This window comes from Pipra filicauda, unplaced genomic scaffold (assembly GCF_003945595.2).
Source record: "Pipra filicauda isolate LSUMZ 115617 unplaced genomic scaffold, ASM394559v2 scaffold419_size605101_pilon, whole genome shotgun sequence".
NCBI lineage: Eukaryota > Metazoa > Chordata > Aves > Passeriformes > Pipridae > Pipra > Pipra filicauda.
The window spans coordinates 203793-220969 of NW_024104553.1; the positions used below are offsets into that span (position 1 = coordinate 203793).

A 17177-nucleotide genomic window follows, 5' to 3' on the forward strand; every position below is an offset into this window, starting at 1 on the left:
CATTGGCTGGCCCCGCCCACCGACCTCTCCGATTGGGTACTGGCCGCTCCGTACCCGCCTCCCTCCCCGGAGGCTCCGATTGGCTGCTCGCCACCGGCCTCGGTCCCCTCCCTTTCTCCCCGCTCCGGTTGGACCGTGCCCGAGCCCCGGTTGCGCTCTGATTGGCCACGGGCCGCGAGCGAGCCAGCGGGCGGGCGCGCGCGCTCGCGCGCCGGGGCGGAGGCCGGCGCTGAGGCGAGGGGCTCGCGCCGCCCCCCAGCGCCAGCGGCGGCGGCGGCGGCGGGATGGCGGCGATGGCGGCGGCGGCTGCGGCGGGCGGCGCGCTCGGGTCGGGCCCCGCCGCGGGGCCTCCGGCGGTGGCCGGCGGGGCGGTGGCCGCGATGGCGGTAGCTGGCCCCGGGCCGGTGCCGGTGCCCATGAATCTCTTCGCCACGTGGGAGATCGACCGCTCGGCGCCGAGCTGCGTGCCCAGGTGAGCCAACCCCGCCCCTCCCAGCCGCGGGGGCTGCGGTGAGCCCGGGCACGGCCGGGGCCGGCGGGGAGGTGGCCCTGCAGCATCCCTGCCCCGCCGGGCCGCGCCCCCTCGGCGGCGGGGAGGGTCGGCCCCGGGCAAGGACTGATGCGCGGCGAGCCCCGGCCGCCGTGCCCGCGCCGTGCTTCCCGCGGGAGCAGCCCCGGGGACCGCGGGGCAGGGTGGGACACCACCGGACCGCGGCTGCGTTGCCTCCATGTTGCAGCCTCTGGCGACTGTGCCGCGATGGCCACGGATCCCAGAACGGGGTGTGTCATCGTGGCCGTGCTGCTTTGGGAAGCTGCCTCTTTGCCTCCTAAGTGAACGGGTTGGCCTTACAGCCGGATCCCTGAAGCCAGGCAGTGGCCACCAGGCATCCCTGAGCCTGTGGGAGTGTGTCACCTGCACTCCAGACCACAGGGAACAGCAAGAAGGATTCATTGTGCTGCCAGCTGAACTCAGAGTTGTATCTCTGGCAGAGCTGGGAGACAAGCTGAGTGGTATAGATGTCATCGCTGACTCTGTGGTTAAGGGTATAGTCCAGGCTAGATGTGCCTGTAAACACCTCTCTTGGAGCCGGGAGGTGCCTGATGTGTTAACAAACTGGGTGTCTTTTGGCTCACTCATCTTATCAAATACTGATCAGAAGGTCTTCTCATAAGAGCTATGGGGCAGATTCAGGAAGTCAGTGGGTGAGAAGAAGTGGTGTGTAATCCGTCTGAAAGTTGTTTGAAGAACTGGTTTTTGGCCAGTGAATCCTGTATCTTTTCATGAGGACAGTTTCCATTAGCATTGTGTAGGTGCTTGTTCTAATGCATGAGCTTCTTTGTGTGCTGATAGCTAGAGGGGCAGCCATCTAACACAGCAGCTTGCAGGAAACTTCTGTTAAATTAATCTGAAATTTAGTCTCTGGAATATCTTCAAATGCAACATTTGCTAAGATGGGAAGAAGCTGATGCTGATTCTTCCTTCAGAGACCATGGCTCTAACATGTTGTGCTGCCATGTCTGTAGAGTCAACAGGTCTGGAGAAGTTCTGCCTGTGGTCACAGTCCACAGTGACCAGTGTGGGACTGGTGCTTCTGTGTTTTCCAGTCTTCAGCTAGCCCAAGCTTTCCTTAGTGAATGGGTCACAGATGGGCACCTGTCAGGCAGGTATTTGTGGTCACTGAAACTAAAGGGAGGTCAAGCCCCAAACCTGAGCTGGGTTAATGGTGTGTCTGTGCACTGTGCTTACTTATTGTTTGTCTATGTTCTTCCTCTACTGATGTGCTTGTATAATGTTTTAGTCTTGACATTAGTTTTTTCAAGGCAGAAACTCTGCTGTACTGTCTCAGTGCCCAGCACAAGTGGTCTCTGGTCTTACTGTGCTTTGGGGGTGGTAGTGGTGGCAAAATAACATCCATTCAAGGGCAATCATGCTTCTCCCTTGGGCTTCTCTGTTTCTTATCCATGGGTAGTCTCAATTTTTACATCCTTATGCATATCTGGGGAAAGGAGAACTTTGCACTGGTTTTAATGCTATAGAACATGGCTTCTTTTTCTGAACTCTCTATTGCAAGTCTTGGCTGTCCCTGTACTCCTTCTTAGGTGTTTCATTTTCTGCAGATGCAGCTCTGGCTGTTGCAGGAGTGAGACTAGGCTGGATTAACTTTTGTGGGGTTGCTCTGTGCTTGGCTGTTAATGCAGGACAGTTCAGAGGTTGTGTCCAGGCCTTCAGGATACCAGAGACAGTCTGGGCCAGTAAAAACAGGCACTGTGAAGTAAAAGCCCCAGTGCATGGAACAGTCCAGTAGTATGACTGTAAGATGTCTAATGTCTTGGCTTTCTAAGACCAACTGTTGGCCATAATGGAAGTTTTTTCCTGCTGAATCAGGAATATGCCCCTGAACTAAGTCCATATTTATTTTTGCAAATGGCCTGGAGAATGAAAGTATCATCCCTTCTGCAGAGTCTTTCTCATTTCAGACCCAAGTTGAGAGAGATCTGTGACCTATTAATGACCTTCCTATGAACTGACTGAGCATAGCCTAGATCCAGATGCCTTTGGCTCAAGTGGTTTTCAGGGGAGGCAGAGCTGAATTTTCTGGGCAGACGCAGAAGGAAGTAAACACCTGGTAACCAAACAAAATGCACTTTGCATCTTCAGTTAGGCTGCCCATTGGGATAGGGATTATTGGCTTCCCATCACAATGCCTTTTGAGGAAAGCAAGCCTGATTAGTTCATGCTGCAGGGTGTGAAGCATGCTTTGGTTAAAATAGTCAATCAGTTAACCTTAACTTCTACTCACTTCTTAGCAGAAGTCTTCATAGCGGTGTTCTGAGGCGGGAGTGTCTTTATTGTGATGCCTTGCAAATAAATACTATAAAATGAAGGGTATTAAGGTAGTAGCAAGTTTTCACTGTACGAAGACTGCAAGAAATGAACTAGAGGTTTGCCAAAGTAAAATGTCCATCTGCATCAAGGTAATGTCTTAACTGTGTTTTCATTGTTTTGTGTGTTGATCAGGCAGTATGTTTTGAAAAAATGTGTGAAAGGTTTAAGCCAACATGCTTGAGATCTTGTTAGTTCCACAGTGGTATTTTCAACCTCTTATAATGGACTGCTCTTTTTTTTTTTTTTTTTTAACATCTGAGCATCTATAAATGTAAGTTCTTAATTAGGAAACAAGATAAGATTGTGTGATTGTGTTCACTTCTTCCATGACACAGCTGTTGTGTTCAGTGTTATGTGGATGTTGTTTCAGTGATAAGTAGCCATATTTCTAGTGAGAGGTGAGAGATAAGAGTTGTATTTTGGCTACTGTATTTTGAGCTCAGGCAGATTGTACCTGTACAGATTATGCTATGAATGGCGTTGCAAGGATTCGAGTACACTCGAATACACTCCATTTTGTACCTCATATCTCAGTACAATGCATGAGCAAACAAACATTCCAAGTCTTGCTACCACCCACACGTTTTGCTTGAACACAGTGTCTCCTGCTTATGATAGTTAGAAAAGCATTGACTGAGGGAAATGCATGTGGTTTGGGCTCACTTTGTGAGACATTGTATGTGTACCTTCAGGATATTAAATTTCAGAAGATGCTCTGAATTCCCTGTCATTAAAACTTGGCAAACTTGTGTTTTGGAAAGTTATAGCCTAATAGTCTGCTTGAAATGAGAGCAGTTGTTGCAAGTACTACTGGAAATATCCCAGAAGTGCCAGCTAGGGTGATCCTTTAAAGTGCCATGAGGTCAATGTTCTTGTCTCTGCAACCCTATTTTACTGTTTGGGCAGTGTCCATTACTTTGACAACTCACGGAGAGTAGGTTAAGACTTCATTTGTGCAGATGGTTGCATGATTTCCTTTACCTGAGGTCCAGAAATCCTTGCAGTGACAGTACCTGCCATAAAGCCTGGAGGAACGTGCTCTTCTCTGGCACAGCTACCTGAGGTTGCATCTTGCAGCCTCACAAAGGGGCTGCTGTGGGCTCAGGGGTCTGTTTACTCTCAGCAGAGAGTATTGCCTGTCTTTTCTATAACCCGTAAGAGTTTCCTTTTCTGAAGCTGGTTTGGTGATGAAGAGCCTCTAAACTGGGTGTCCCTTTAAGAAACACTTACTCCAGCTGGAATAACATATATTTATCTTCCTGAGATGTTCTTGAGTGGTTTCCTGGGTAAATCAGACATTTTCATTGTAAACTTCCAACCTCAGCAAAATCTGTTCTGTTTGGATAAGCTACAGAGTTGCACCTCTGGGAAAGTTAAATGATTCCAGATTGTTCCTTCAAAAAATACTATGATGTCGTGACAAACCAGAGGAGCTTCAGACCCGGAGTGCTTGGGAGAGGCCACAGTTTCTTGTAAGGAAACAATCTCTTATAACTGGTGATATTTGCCATGTTTGAATTATGATTTCCTTCTAGTCCTATGTAGAAAACAAAATGTCCTAAACAGCCATCAGATTGCTTATTATTCTTAATATTGTGGGCTTGGCTTACAGGCCTTGGCTTACAGGCCTGCAGCCATAATAAGTCTGATGTGTTGTCCGCTATCTGTCGCTCTCTGTGGCAGCAGAGCACGTTTGGGATTTCTTCTCTGGCAGTGTTATGTTTCCCTTCTGAGTGTACAATAGTTGAGTGGCTGACTGTTACTCCTTTCTGCTAATTAGTAGAGCTCCGGACAAATGTCCGCTGCCAGTATGATTGATGGGGGATGTGCTCCTTTCAGAATGTTAGTAGTGGCTTCCCTGAGGGCTTAATTTTATTTGAAGTACCTGTCATGCTGCCTCCTAGCCTTGCTTTCCAGTGTTTCATTCATTAGCTAGGCTGTGTTACATCAGTTGTCTGATGGCTTATCAAAAATCTTGCATTGTTTTTATTGTGCTAGTACACCATGACTGCATTCCGCTTCCTCTGGCATACTCAGTTACTTGTGACTGATTACTGGCAGCCATGTAGGATGTGTATAGTGCACCCTCCTCTGGGATTGAGATTCCCTGACCTTTATTCTGTCAAAAGAATAAATTGCTGAGCACCAGTAGCCTACAGGGTTCCTGTAGCAGATCTGTTCTTTGATGAAATCTGTGCCAATGCTTTTGTGTAATTGTTTGCAAGGTAGAATGATTCTGGGTTGAAAGTATGTCTCCAGTCAACTTCAGAAGTTATTTCCAAAAGAGAGCCAGAGGTGAGAAACATACTGCACTTTATAGCATGCCAGATGAGCATATGGACAAGGTTATTTCCCAAACACCTTTTGTTATTATCTGTGCTTTCAGCATCCCAGCTTATGGGGAAGCTGTGCTTCTGTTTTGGATTGTTTTGGTTTTTTTTTTAACTACATCAAAGCTGGTGAATACTGTTTTGGGAAACAAGTAGTGAGAGTGTCTTACTCCTCTGTGTGGGATGTGGCAGCAGGAACCCGTGTCTGCCTTCAGTGAAGCAGACAGCTTAAGTGATACTGCTTTTGTAGTTAGAAGTCTCTTAGATAAATGAGGCTTTGTTTGGATACTTCAATATACTCATTGCAGTGGACTGGGAGGAGAGATGCAATGTGTTCAAGCACCTGAAATATTGCATGTGGTTACAGAGACCACTCCCTGCTCTGCAATGTGATTCAGCCTCTGTGCACACAGCCCAAAATTACACTGGCATTTTCTGCTGACCTGTTGCAATGCTCGCTTCTTTATAATGCTGTCCACTGCCATCTCTCATGCTCTTTCTGTTGCTCTGTATCAAGTGGTCTAACTCAGTGAGTGATTCTGTTTAGTAAATAAGAACTCCTATTGTCCTTTGGCTGCTATTCTAGTTTTTCTAGGTTCTCCTTATTTTCCTACTCATGCTGGTTTTTAAACTTCCACTGTAGATCCTTCTTATCGTGTTTCTTATTCTTCAGAGCAAGCATATCTTAAGTAGGATGAGATCCGAAGCCAGTGCATATGGGACCATCTCCTGGACAAAAAATGTCCAGGTTCCATGCCCAGCTATGTATTTCAACTGTTTTTCTGCATATATGATAACTAAATTCTCATCGGTATAAACGGTTTGGGATGATAGCAGGACTCATGTCTTTAGTTCCACTTTCCAAAACTGAAAACCACTAACAATTAGGTATTGTACTGTTGCAATGGTAACAGGGCTAGAGTAAGAGTAACTCCCTGGAAAAGGGTTCTGCTACTCTTTTCCTGTTCTTTAATACCTTTTCTCTACCAAGGGAGAAGAGCCTGTTCAATGCCTCTCATTGATTCTTCTGCTGTCTCATTTTTCAGTAACAGTTCAAGTAGTGTCTCTGAATCCGTATTATTTAGATAATCCGTGTTGTTTAGATTTACATTATTTATATATTTATTTTTATATTCTATTTTTTGTATTTGTTTAGCATTTTCCCCCATGTTCTTTCAGCTGTCTTCTAGTAGCATGTTTATTTTCTGCCTGATCAATACATTCACTTTTTTCTCATTGTTCCTTTACCTCGAAAGTCCTGCACATGCCTGTGGATATTTTTGGCACTGTTCTCATGGTTTTTTACATGCTTCTATCTTGACTTGCATACCTGTAAATGAGCAATTTTTCATTCTGAATCTTAATTTTTCTCTTTTCAAAGTAGTTTGCTTTTTTTCTGAAAATTCAGAGACTATTCCTTGTGAAGCCGTAGTGACCACATCTTGTTCTTTTATAGTTTTTATTTTTCAGATGAACTATATTTCTGAAGTGCTTGGCTTGTTTTTAATGGCTTTTAGATTTTTTTCACTGTTAATGAATGTCAGCTTTTTTCTTCTTTTAGACTTTCTGAACTGTCTTGTATGTGTACCCCTGAAATACAGTCGCATAAGTTGACATTTCTTTCAGTCTTCTCATACCTTATCCTCAAGGCTGCTTGTTCCAAGTATTCCTTCCTTTCTTGTGTGCTCCTTTGTCAGAAACAGACTCTGGATGTCCCATTTGGATTTCACGGCATGCTGTGTGTATGAATAATTTATTAAATTTTTCCTTGAAGTTTGTCAAGTCCCTTGACATTTCAAGCTCTTTTTTCCTGCCTACTGTGCTCCCTAATCTCCAGTCAGACAAAAGGACAACATTCCCATTACTGTGCATTTACACAGTGTTCCATCTCATCTGTGTATTGCTGAAATGTTCATACGTATTTGGAGGTAATTTTATCTGTTGCCATACTGATTTGTGGAAGTGTGGACAAGTCACCCTTGTTTCAGGATCCCGTTCCACCCACAAGGATCTGAGCAGAGAACTGCATTGTACAGGCACTGTACAGCTTACATTGCAAGTGGATGAAAAGCCTATGCACAAATTTGCCGGCTTTGGTTAGAATCATTCTTTTGAGTGAAGTCTTAATTGTGCAACTCTTTAGAATTAAACTGTTGTGTTGGGGGTTTTTTAAATGTTTTTCTTACATTTATGAAGAAGCCTCAAAAATGGATGCCTATGCTGGTTTGACACTGTCTCTTTCATGGGCCTGTATCACTATTATTGTGTCACTTCAGTCCCTCCTCTGTACTCTCTTCCCAGATGTAACATACCATGGTACCATGTTCTTGAGCCTGCAGGGATTCAGATCTAGGTGCTTGCCAGCTTAAGATAACAGCAGAGGAAGTAGATGGGATGACAGTCCTGTGTCCATACTACTTCAGAAGTAGCAAGCTGTAATGAAACATAAACTCTGCATTCATCATTAGTAGGAAAATTGTTAGACGGTGCTTTACCAAAGCTGCTGTGTGGCACATGTTTGCTCTTTGTCAGAGTGTGTGGAGATCTTTACCAGGACAGTCTGGACAATGGAAGAAGTTAGTGTGTATCAGTGACCTACCTTTAACCTCATTTCCCAGCTTGACCAGCCTTTCCCAGCTTGGCTACATTGGCACATCTCCAGCAGACTTAGAGGTGTAACCCAGTAAACTCTGCCGGGTGATGAGTGTGAGAATGTAGCCTGTCCTGCATCCCCATTAGCACTTTCACACTTGGTTCAAAGGTACTTGTCACTGTACCTTAAGCACTTGTGCTTTCCTTTCTGCAGACAAGGCTGCAAGTGGTGTTTTTGTAATCACTTTTGTGGTGGTTAATTCATTAACACATTTTACTGTAGCCTGGAGACACAGTGAGTGAGCTGTTTAGCAACAGGTATCATGGCAGACTGCTAGTGCTGTGGCTCCGTGGAGGTGTGGTGCATTTGCACCTTGCAGCCATTGACTGCTGCTCTCAGCGAAACTGGCACTGCAGCATCTTTTGTTAAAGCAGGCTTGGAGTTGGGGACAGCTGGTGCAGCAATTCTGCTGCACATGGAGATGAAAATTTCAGTCTGTTACATTTGTGAAGAAAGTTCTGTGACATTAACCATACTGTTGCTGATGCCTAATTTCAGCATGGCTAAAATGAACAAGTTCAATGTGCTGCTGCAGACTTCCACTTCTTTTCTGTCTGCCCTTAGGTGGCTTTTGGGTAGATCCCGAGTGAATAGCTGGAATTTTTAACAGTGATCTTAACTAAAGCAATGACCAGGTAAAATGGGATGTTTCCCAAGTAATGTACCCTTTCTTTGCCTAGGAAAAATGATTCTAAAAGTTCGCTGCAGCATGTTACCACTGACCTGTGGTTTGGTTAGTAAGCTCTTTCTAACGTTTCTAGGCAGGCTGTTATGCATCAGCAATGAATGTGGTCACATGCTCTTTGTTAAACAAGTAACTTGTTTGAAAATAGAGCAGAAAGATGACCTTGCGGTTTAGATACTAAAGTGAGGCTTAGATTCAGATCCAGGATCTGAAATTACTTGCTCCTCTTCTAGTTCAAATAACCCTTACTCTCCCTGAAGCCACAGCTATGACTCATGTTCTTGCTCTCTCCACTTTTTTTCCATGCATGTTTCCCTGCTGCAGTGTTCTCTTTTCCTTGAATGTGCTAGGGTGACTGTGCAGTTGTAAAGGGACAACTGGAGAGACACCACCTAAGAGCAAGATCCCCAGCAGAGTTTTCCTTGCTGTCCCATCTGCCAGCTGGGAATCCCCTGGGAACTGGTGGAGTCTGGAGTAAGGTTTGGGGAGCAGTATGTGAAAATTATTTGGACTTGCTGCTGAGGTTTTAAGAGCTCTTTCCGCTGAGAAAAGACGTGTCTCCTGTTAGAGGCAATTAATATCTGCATAGCTTGCAGTGGAACATGAGAGGGGTGGAACATGATGGCTGTGTGGCTGGGTAGCATGCTGTGCATGCTGGGACAGGCTGTTTGGGTAGATCCTAGTGCTTCCTCAGGAGATGCTTCTTGACAATGGTCTTATGATCTGGAATTCAGTTTGTGTGACAGGAGGTGCCAGGAGGCTATGGCAGTCTCATCTCCTGTTGTGGAAGGTGCTACATGATGTGCTACAATGAAACGCTGCGTGTTGGGTGGGGGGTTCACTCTGTGTATTTGATAAAAGGTGGGTCAGGCGGAAGCAGAGGCGAAGTAATTAATGCAACAGTTAAAATGTGGCAGAGACAGATTAAATCTTGCTTCTCTGCCTGGATCTCGAATCTAAATTGCTTCCTGCCAAGAGCAATGAAGTCTTTCTGTAGCAGGACCCAAGGCATGTAGTTCTGTCACTGCAACTCTCCCGAGCACATGGTGGGGCAACAGTTGTTTGGTATGGTTTGTCCTCAATTGCTTTTCCGTTTTCTTTTTTGTTACCCCTTCCCCAATGTTTGAGTATCGTGAGCAACACAGCCAATGAGTTGTGGCTTTACACAGGAAAGTACACAATGTTTGTCCAGCTCTCTCAACTTCTGATCCATTTGCCCAGTTTTGTACTGGCTTGTCAAGGGCAACTGTCTCAAAGAACCACGTTTCATAGCAATCAGTGGTTAGAGGGAGATTGGTGGTCCAGTTAGGTACCTTTAAAGGAAAACTTGGCTGTCTTCCAATTCCCCCTTTGCTGGCTGATGTACCTGGGTGGGCTGTGGCGGTAACTCTCAACCATCCTCAAGGTTTTTTGTGTTTTTCTAGTGGGGTGGTACTGAGAATCAGGAGGGGGAAAGGAGGAGAGAGGGCAGCCTAGAAAGAGCCGATATAAGTGCAGGAACGGGGGTGGGAGAGAACAGTGCATTTTCAGGCTATGCCATTTCAGCTGTGATCTTTCCAGTGGTCCATGGGGGTATATGATGTGAAAAGATGCAGAGTTAGGAGATTGATTTGAAGGAGTCTGTTTCATTCATTGTTTGTGCAGCAAGGTGCACTTGCTCCCTGCATAGGTAAATGTGCCTTTAAACCAATGAGTAGGAGGCAAAATTAGCAACCCTAAACACCTTTCTTAAGCAATTGGAGGAGGAAAGGTTTAACAGCTGCCCACCTACCTTGTAACTTCTGCTTACTTAAAGCCTAGCCCAGAGGAGGGAAAGGAAATCTCTTAACCTGATTATTGTGTGTTACTACGGTAAGCAATCCAATTACAGCCATACTTTAATCCTAACACTGTTGGACCCCACTTAGAAGAGAGAAGTCTTGGTTTTTGTACCTTTGCAGACAGGGACGTGGTGTCTATAAAGGAAATCATTGAACCTCCCCCTGCCTTAACCATTAGCTGAAGAAACTGTGATGAGGCTGCACACTGAGCACCTGGAGTTTGTCCAAGGAGCATGAGAACAGCTGGCCCCAAAATTTGCGTCCTGTCTATTTCTGTAGGTAAGGAAAGACTTCCTTCAAAGATTTAGGTGTCTTTTGGAGACTGTTGAACAGATCCTGATAGTTCTGTGCTCTTGAGAAGAGGAATCTTGAAAAACATTTTCCAAACACCACCTCTACCTCTTCAGTCACGGTTATTTCTCCTCTATTTCTCAGCTAGCAGACTTGTGAGATATGGAAGAAACTGGGCTGTAGACTGTGGCAGCTTGTGCATGTGATGGGGGAATAGTGTTCTTTGGGCAAGATGCAGAAAAGCAAAATGGTTGGTGATGGGCTGGCAGAAGTGGTCAAATCCCAGCAAAACACTGCTGTGAACAGAAGGCAGAACAGTTATTGGCCCCCAGAAGTTCTTATATTCTCTTCTGAGAAATGATGAGGCACTTGGGTGCAGTCCTGATTGTAGTGGCAAACACTTCTACTGACATGAATATGAACAGGTTTCAGGTCCCAGGTGACAAAAGATTAATAGCTCTGCTTAATTACAGCCTATTTTTTTCTAATACTATGAGAGTAAATGACTTTTCTCAAGGAGAGCTGACTCTGAGGTATGCACAATGTCGGAACTCTCTTTGGGAAGAAGGTAAAACTAAATAGATCACGGTTTAAAATCCAGGCAAGATTTGTGTGAGAGAAGCTCCATGGTCTCTTCCTTCAGAGTAGGTGTGATTTCAAGCCAAACAAACTTTCTGTTGAGGTTAGAAGTGTTCAGTGTTGATCTATTCCAGGGTGGTTACAGCCTCAACTGTCCAGGTCTACAGAACAACTTCCTTGTGATAGCACAGCATTCCAAAAGAGATTATGAAAATCAAGTGTAGGGTTATATGTTGTTTTACACTAATTTAACACTAATTATATTTTACTGTATAAGTAAAGCATGCGAAGTTTCAGAATTCAGTTCCTGTTATCCAGAACAAACATTTGCTGCTGATAGCTCTCTAGAAGTATCCCTGAGTTGATAGTCCTGATCCCCTGTCAACAGTGCAGGTGAATTCATATCTGATATGGTTTCTCTCTCTAAGCAGTGGACAGAGAGCAAGATGGGGGACTTTCTTAGAAGCATCAGGTAGAACAACAAATGCTAAAAAACCAGGAATCTTGTAGAAAGAAGGAAGGAAGAAAGAAAAAAAAAGAGAAAAGAGAAGAAAAAAGAAAAGAAAGAAAGGAGATTTTTTGGTGTCAATATAGGGATTTTTAGAGGTACCTTTTGAGTGTCATGGCTCTTGTTTCTTGACTAGATATGAGAAATCAAGCTGTAAGTAACTTGTTTCTTTCTGGGGCTGAGAAAGATAGTATCAGGCTGCCCAAAAGGAGACTTTTGAACAACTTCTTCTTCCCTTATTTTCCAGTAGGAAATCTCTCCACAAAATATGTGGTCTTTGTTCTGTAGAACATCTGTTGCTCTTTGGGCACGTAACTGAAACATTTGCATGTGCACACCCTCCCCGCTGCCCCCCTGAAAGACAAAAACTGGACCTCTGTGAAAAGTTATCTCCCTTATCAAGGACACTTTGGAAATACATGCGCTGCAAAAGGCCTTTGAATTTGAGCTGTGGTGATGTGACTGTTAGTCCTTCCTGCTTCTCCCCGTGCCTGTGAACTCTTTTTGAAGTGCCAGCTGTGTGCAACCTGTAGGATGCTCATTGGGTTGCAAGTGACAGTTGCTGCCTCTGAATGATACCTGGTGATGAGGGGTGGTGATGGAGAGTATTTGAAATGCTACCTTTGAAGCACATATCTGTGCAGAATATTTGACTCCACCAGCATGCTTGTCCTGGACATTACACCTGCACTGTGCTCTGCTGTTGCTTGTCATCCTCCCTTCTCCTGGAACAGAAGTGCTCAACCTTTTAGAAAAGCAATAAATCCATTTAAAGCAAACAAGTTGCAGGCTGGTGTTGTCCATGTCTCTGGTGCAGGTCTAGGGAGAGGGGGCAAAAATGGAGAATTTCTGTTCTCTCCTATTGAACCCGAAGACACTGTGCAACTGTGTCACTAATTGTATAATTGTATCACAACTGTCAGCACAGTAGGAACACAAGCCTGTGCCATTTGCTTATGTTCTCTCTGGTTCCCATAGTTCTCAATCTTTTCACTATTTCCTACAACATCTAGATTATATAAAGGACAAGTGGGGCTGGGTGAAAGCCAAGTGTTTTGCACTTGTTAATTTTCTTCCCTTTATATTTTCAGGTTTTGTGTTACCTTGAGATTTCCCATATTTCAGCTATTATACAAATATTTTGAAGGATTAAGCCTTAATGTTTGGGATTAGATAGAAGTGTTGTTGAGGGAAAGGAGTGTTTTATGCCTGGTGACCTTGTTCTTGTGCATGGACAGCTTTCAACATTTGGGAAGAAAAGCATCTCCTGAACAAACTACTCTTGGAGTAGGTCTGGTAATGACAGATGGTTTGGGGTGGCAACTGCTAGTGACCTGGTAGTAAAATGACCAGGCCAGTGAAAAAAGATTGCAAATATTTTTCAGGCTTAGGAATTTGTATGAGGTTGTGTACGACTGATTCAAAAGAGCTTTTCAGTCTTGTACTGTGTTGCACTTAAAGCTGTGAATGTGCAGCCACTGCCAATCTAGGATCTCCTTTGTTTTTGACATGCTGTCTTAAGATTCACAACCTGAAACACAAGGATTTATTGCTTATGCTGAGTTTCACCACACTCTTTTACTATAATTAAATTGCCTCAACAGAAGACGAACTTAGAGCAAATTCACCTAAACTGAATGCTTCCTTTCCTCTGATTTACACTTACTGTTCTTTGAGGAGTGAACCTTTCAAGCTCTCGTATAGTATGTATGCAGGTACACAAAAAATATGATTTTTTTTTTCTTCTCTAGTGGAAGGCCTTGAGATATTATGGAATAGGAAAAGAACCTTCTTTTCCAAGTGGACACACTTGAGAACAAAAGTATTTAGAGTTGCCTGGGACCCACAGGGGTATTTCTTCCTTGTCTGTCTTCCTTCCCTGCCCTAGCAGAATTTGGCATGTGATTTCTGTTGCATTGATAATAGATTTCTTGTAAAGTGTTATGATTCTTAAGGCAGGCTTCAGTTTCTTTTTACTTTGCCTGCAGAGGTTATGCTTTTGGGAACTGTCATCTTCTGAATAGCAAGTCTAGCAGCTTGCCTCCCCTTAAAGAGCAAGGATCTAATTTTGAAGATGTGTGCAGATTTTGCTCTGAAGGAAGGTGTCTGATTGAATAAGGAATGTTCTGTCAGGACAAGCTATATGTTTCTTTGTGGCTGCAGCTACTAAATGAAATGGGTGAGATGCTCCTAAAGCATATACTTTAGAATCAGATCTATCTCTATGCTGTGAATTACTGGGCTGCATCCAGTGACAAAACTGGATATAAAATCCTGCTCCTAACTGCAGGCAGCTTCCAAGGCCACAGCTCCAGAGTGTAACAAGCGTGTTGAGTGTTAGGTTGTTCTTAAGGCACCTATTTTATTACAGAACTGAGAAAACTGAGCTGTGAGGTGTATGGCTGAATTTTCCCTCCTGTCCTTTGAGATGAATTTCAAGCTGTTTCTCAATGGCTTTTGGCAGACTTCCAGGCTCTTGCTGCCTTACTAAATCACCTGTAGTGTGAGCCATTTAGTAACACATGAGGATTACAGCAAGCATAAGGTGGTATGACTGCAGTGTGTGAAATACTCTGTTGTGCCCTGGAAGTGCAGATGAAAAGCCTGCCTGGACCTGGTCTTCAGCGTTACTGGTTAGTATGAATTTGAGTGCAAATCCAGAACTAATTCCCAATAGCTGACATCTCTAGCAAGGAATAAGTTGGCAGTTGTTTTCTCCCTTGTGAGTTAGTCTTCTCACCAGTACAAAGGAGAATGGAGTAATATGGCATGGATGCTGAGAAGCTGCCCCTTTGTAGAAGAGCACTGCCTTTTTGGAACTCCTCAGAGGTAGCGGCAACTCTGCTGGCGGGCAAGAAGAGTGTCTGATGAAAATCCAGACTTGGCTGATGGAAGGATGCTATGTTTTTGATTTCTTCATCCATGGTTGCTGACTTCCATCTTCTCTTATATGGATCTGGGTGGGGTTAGTCAGTGTGAGGAGACTTTCCAGCTTTCCAGTCTTTTCTAAGGCAGTTTGTCAGTTGGTGGGTCGGTGGGGAGAAATGCCAGCTTTACAGACAGTGGGGCTGCTGGGGATGAACACCCCTTGCCTTTACTCCTTCCTGCTAAGAAACATCTTCTAGTGCAGCTTCTCTCCCTCCTTTTTTCCGGAAGAGATGGGAAAGGGCATGCAGACTATCTGTAAAGTATCTACTAGACATATTATCTCCCATTGTTTGCTTTTAGAAAAAACAGTGGGCTGGGTAATTATAAATTTTATTTATTAGAAAACAAGCAAGTTTTCTCAAGCAGAGTCCCATAATTTCCTCTCAGTTGCTTCTTGCCTGGGTATATGGAGAAAAGAAAAGCTATCTGCAGCCCTTCTGGAAGTTGCCTTAAAGTGTGGCTGACCATGGTGTGAAGCAAATCCTATAGATGCTCTGATACCCTTTGTAGGATTTTTGGTTCACATGCTTCAGGTGTAAGACAGTGTGTTAGGATAGAAGAGGCATTTACAGTTCAAATATCATAGAATCCCAAATTGGAAGGGATCCACAGGGATCATCAGAGATCATCCTTACTCCATATAGAACAACCTAAAAGTCTCAAACTTTAATTGGAAATACCTTGCAGCAGGTAATGTGGTATTAAGTCTGTGGGTTCAGTTAACACAGTGATGGGGCCCATGCCAGGGCGGAGAACTCAGGGAATGGAAAAGCCCACTAGATGACCAACCAGCTGAGCATTTGACATGTGAACTGACTGTGGGCAGGTTGTGCAGATGTTCATGTGCAGTAAAGCTCTGCTGTTTTCTTGAAATGCAGCAGAACAGGCAGGTCATGTTATTGTACGCTCAGGATGCTTGAAATTGTGCGCTGCTGTGAGGTTGTGAGGGTGGATGATGGTAACTTACCTCATAGAGGGGTAGTAGCTCGTGGCTGGAGTGTTGGAAGGATGCAGGTCCTTGAGGAAAGACAGGCAGGGGAGATAAGGAGGGAGTGTTGCCCTCTGTGTCAGTGACCAGAGGGAGTCCATGAATCTCTGCCTGGGAATAGATGAGGAACCAACCAAGAGCTTAAGGGTCAGGATTAAAGGGATGTCAGGGATAGGTGACATTATAGTGGGGATCTGCTACAGGCCACGCCACCAGGAAGACTGAACTGATAAGGCCTTCTGTAGACAGGAGCGGCCACATGTTCACAGTTCCTGGTCCTCATGGGAGACTTCAACCACCCTGGCATCTGTTGGAGGGACAACACAGCAGGGCAAAAGCAATCCAGGTTTCTGGAATGCGTTGACAGTAACTTCCTTCTCCAAGTGATAGAGGAGCCAAGGAGGAGAAGTGCTGTGCTGGGCCTTTTGCTCACCAGCAAGGATGGTCTGGTGGAGAATGTGAAGCTCAAGGGCAGCCTTGGGTGCAGGGACCATCAGATTGTGGAATTTAAGATCCTTAGGGCAGTGAGAAGGGCACAGAGCAAACTTGCTGCCCTGGCCTTCGGGAGGGCAGACTTTGGCCCCTTCAGAGATCTGCTTGGTAGAGTACAATGGGATGAAGCCCTGAGGGAAGAAGGGCCCAAGAAAGCTGGTTGATATTCAAGGGTCACCTCCTCCAAGCTCAGGAGTGATGCATCCCAACAGAGAGAAAGCTGGGCAAAAATGGCAGGAGGCCTGTGTGAATGAACAAGTAGCTCCTGGACAAGCTCAAACACTAAAAGGAAACCTACAGAGGGTGGAAGCAGGGGCAAGAAGCCTGGGAGGAATACAGAGAAGTTGTCCAAGCAGCCAGGGATCAGGTTAAAGGACCTAAAGCCCTGGTAGAATTAAACGTGGCCAGGGACATCAAGGACAAGAAGAAAAGCTTCTGTAGGTATGTTGGTGATAAAAGGAAGACAAGGAAAAATGAGGACCCTCTCCAGAGGGAAAGGGGAGACCTGGTTACCCGAGACATGGAGATGGCTGAGGTACTCAGTGACTTTTTTGCCTCTGTCTTCACCAGCAAGTGATCCAGCCACACTGCCCGAGTTGGAGAAGGCAAAGGCAGGGCTTGGGAGACTGAAGAATCACCCATTGTAGGAGAGGGTCAGGTTCAAGGCCACCTAAGGCACCTGAAGGTGCACAGTCCATGGGACCTGATCCATGGATCTTGGGGGAACTGGTGGATGAAGTGGCTAAACCACTATCTATCACATTTGAGAAATTGTAGCATTCTGGTGAAACATCCATTGACCTGAAAAGGGGAAACAACCCCGTTTTTAAAAAGGAAGAAAAGAAAGATCCAGGGAAATACAGGCTGGTCAGTCTCACCTCTGTGCCTGGCAAGATCATGGAGCAAGTCCTTCTGGAAACTCTGCTAAGGCACAAGAGAAATGAGGTGATTGGTGACAGCCAACATGCCCAACTAAGGGCAAATCATGCCTAACGAGTGTGGTGGTCTTTTATGAT

General features: G+C 45.0%; 1 protein-coding gene across 3 annotated transcripts in view; it reads left to right on the forward strand.

The window, feature by feature from the left end:
- Window positions 1–284: 284 nt before the first annotated feature.
- Window positions 285–17177, forward strand: part of LOC113999444 (phosphofurin acidic cluster sorting protein 1-like) — a 68541-nt gene continuing 51648 nt past the window's right edge. For 2 of the 3 annotated variants that reach the window (XM_027742867.2, XM_039385535.1), the window contains exon 1: window positions 340–472. In XM_027742867.2, coding sequence (XP_027598668.1) covers window positions 381–472 — 92 coding nt within the window. In that variant the 5' untranslated portion in view covers window positions 340–380. Of the gene's footprint in view, window positions 473–17177 lie in introns of all 3 variants that reach the window. The other variant, XM_027742866.2, reaches the window with a different exon arrangement.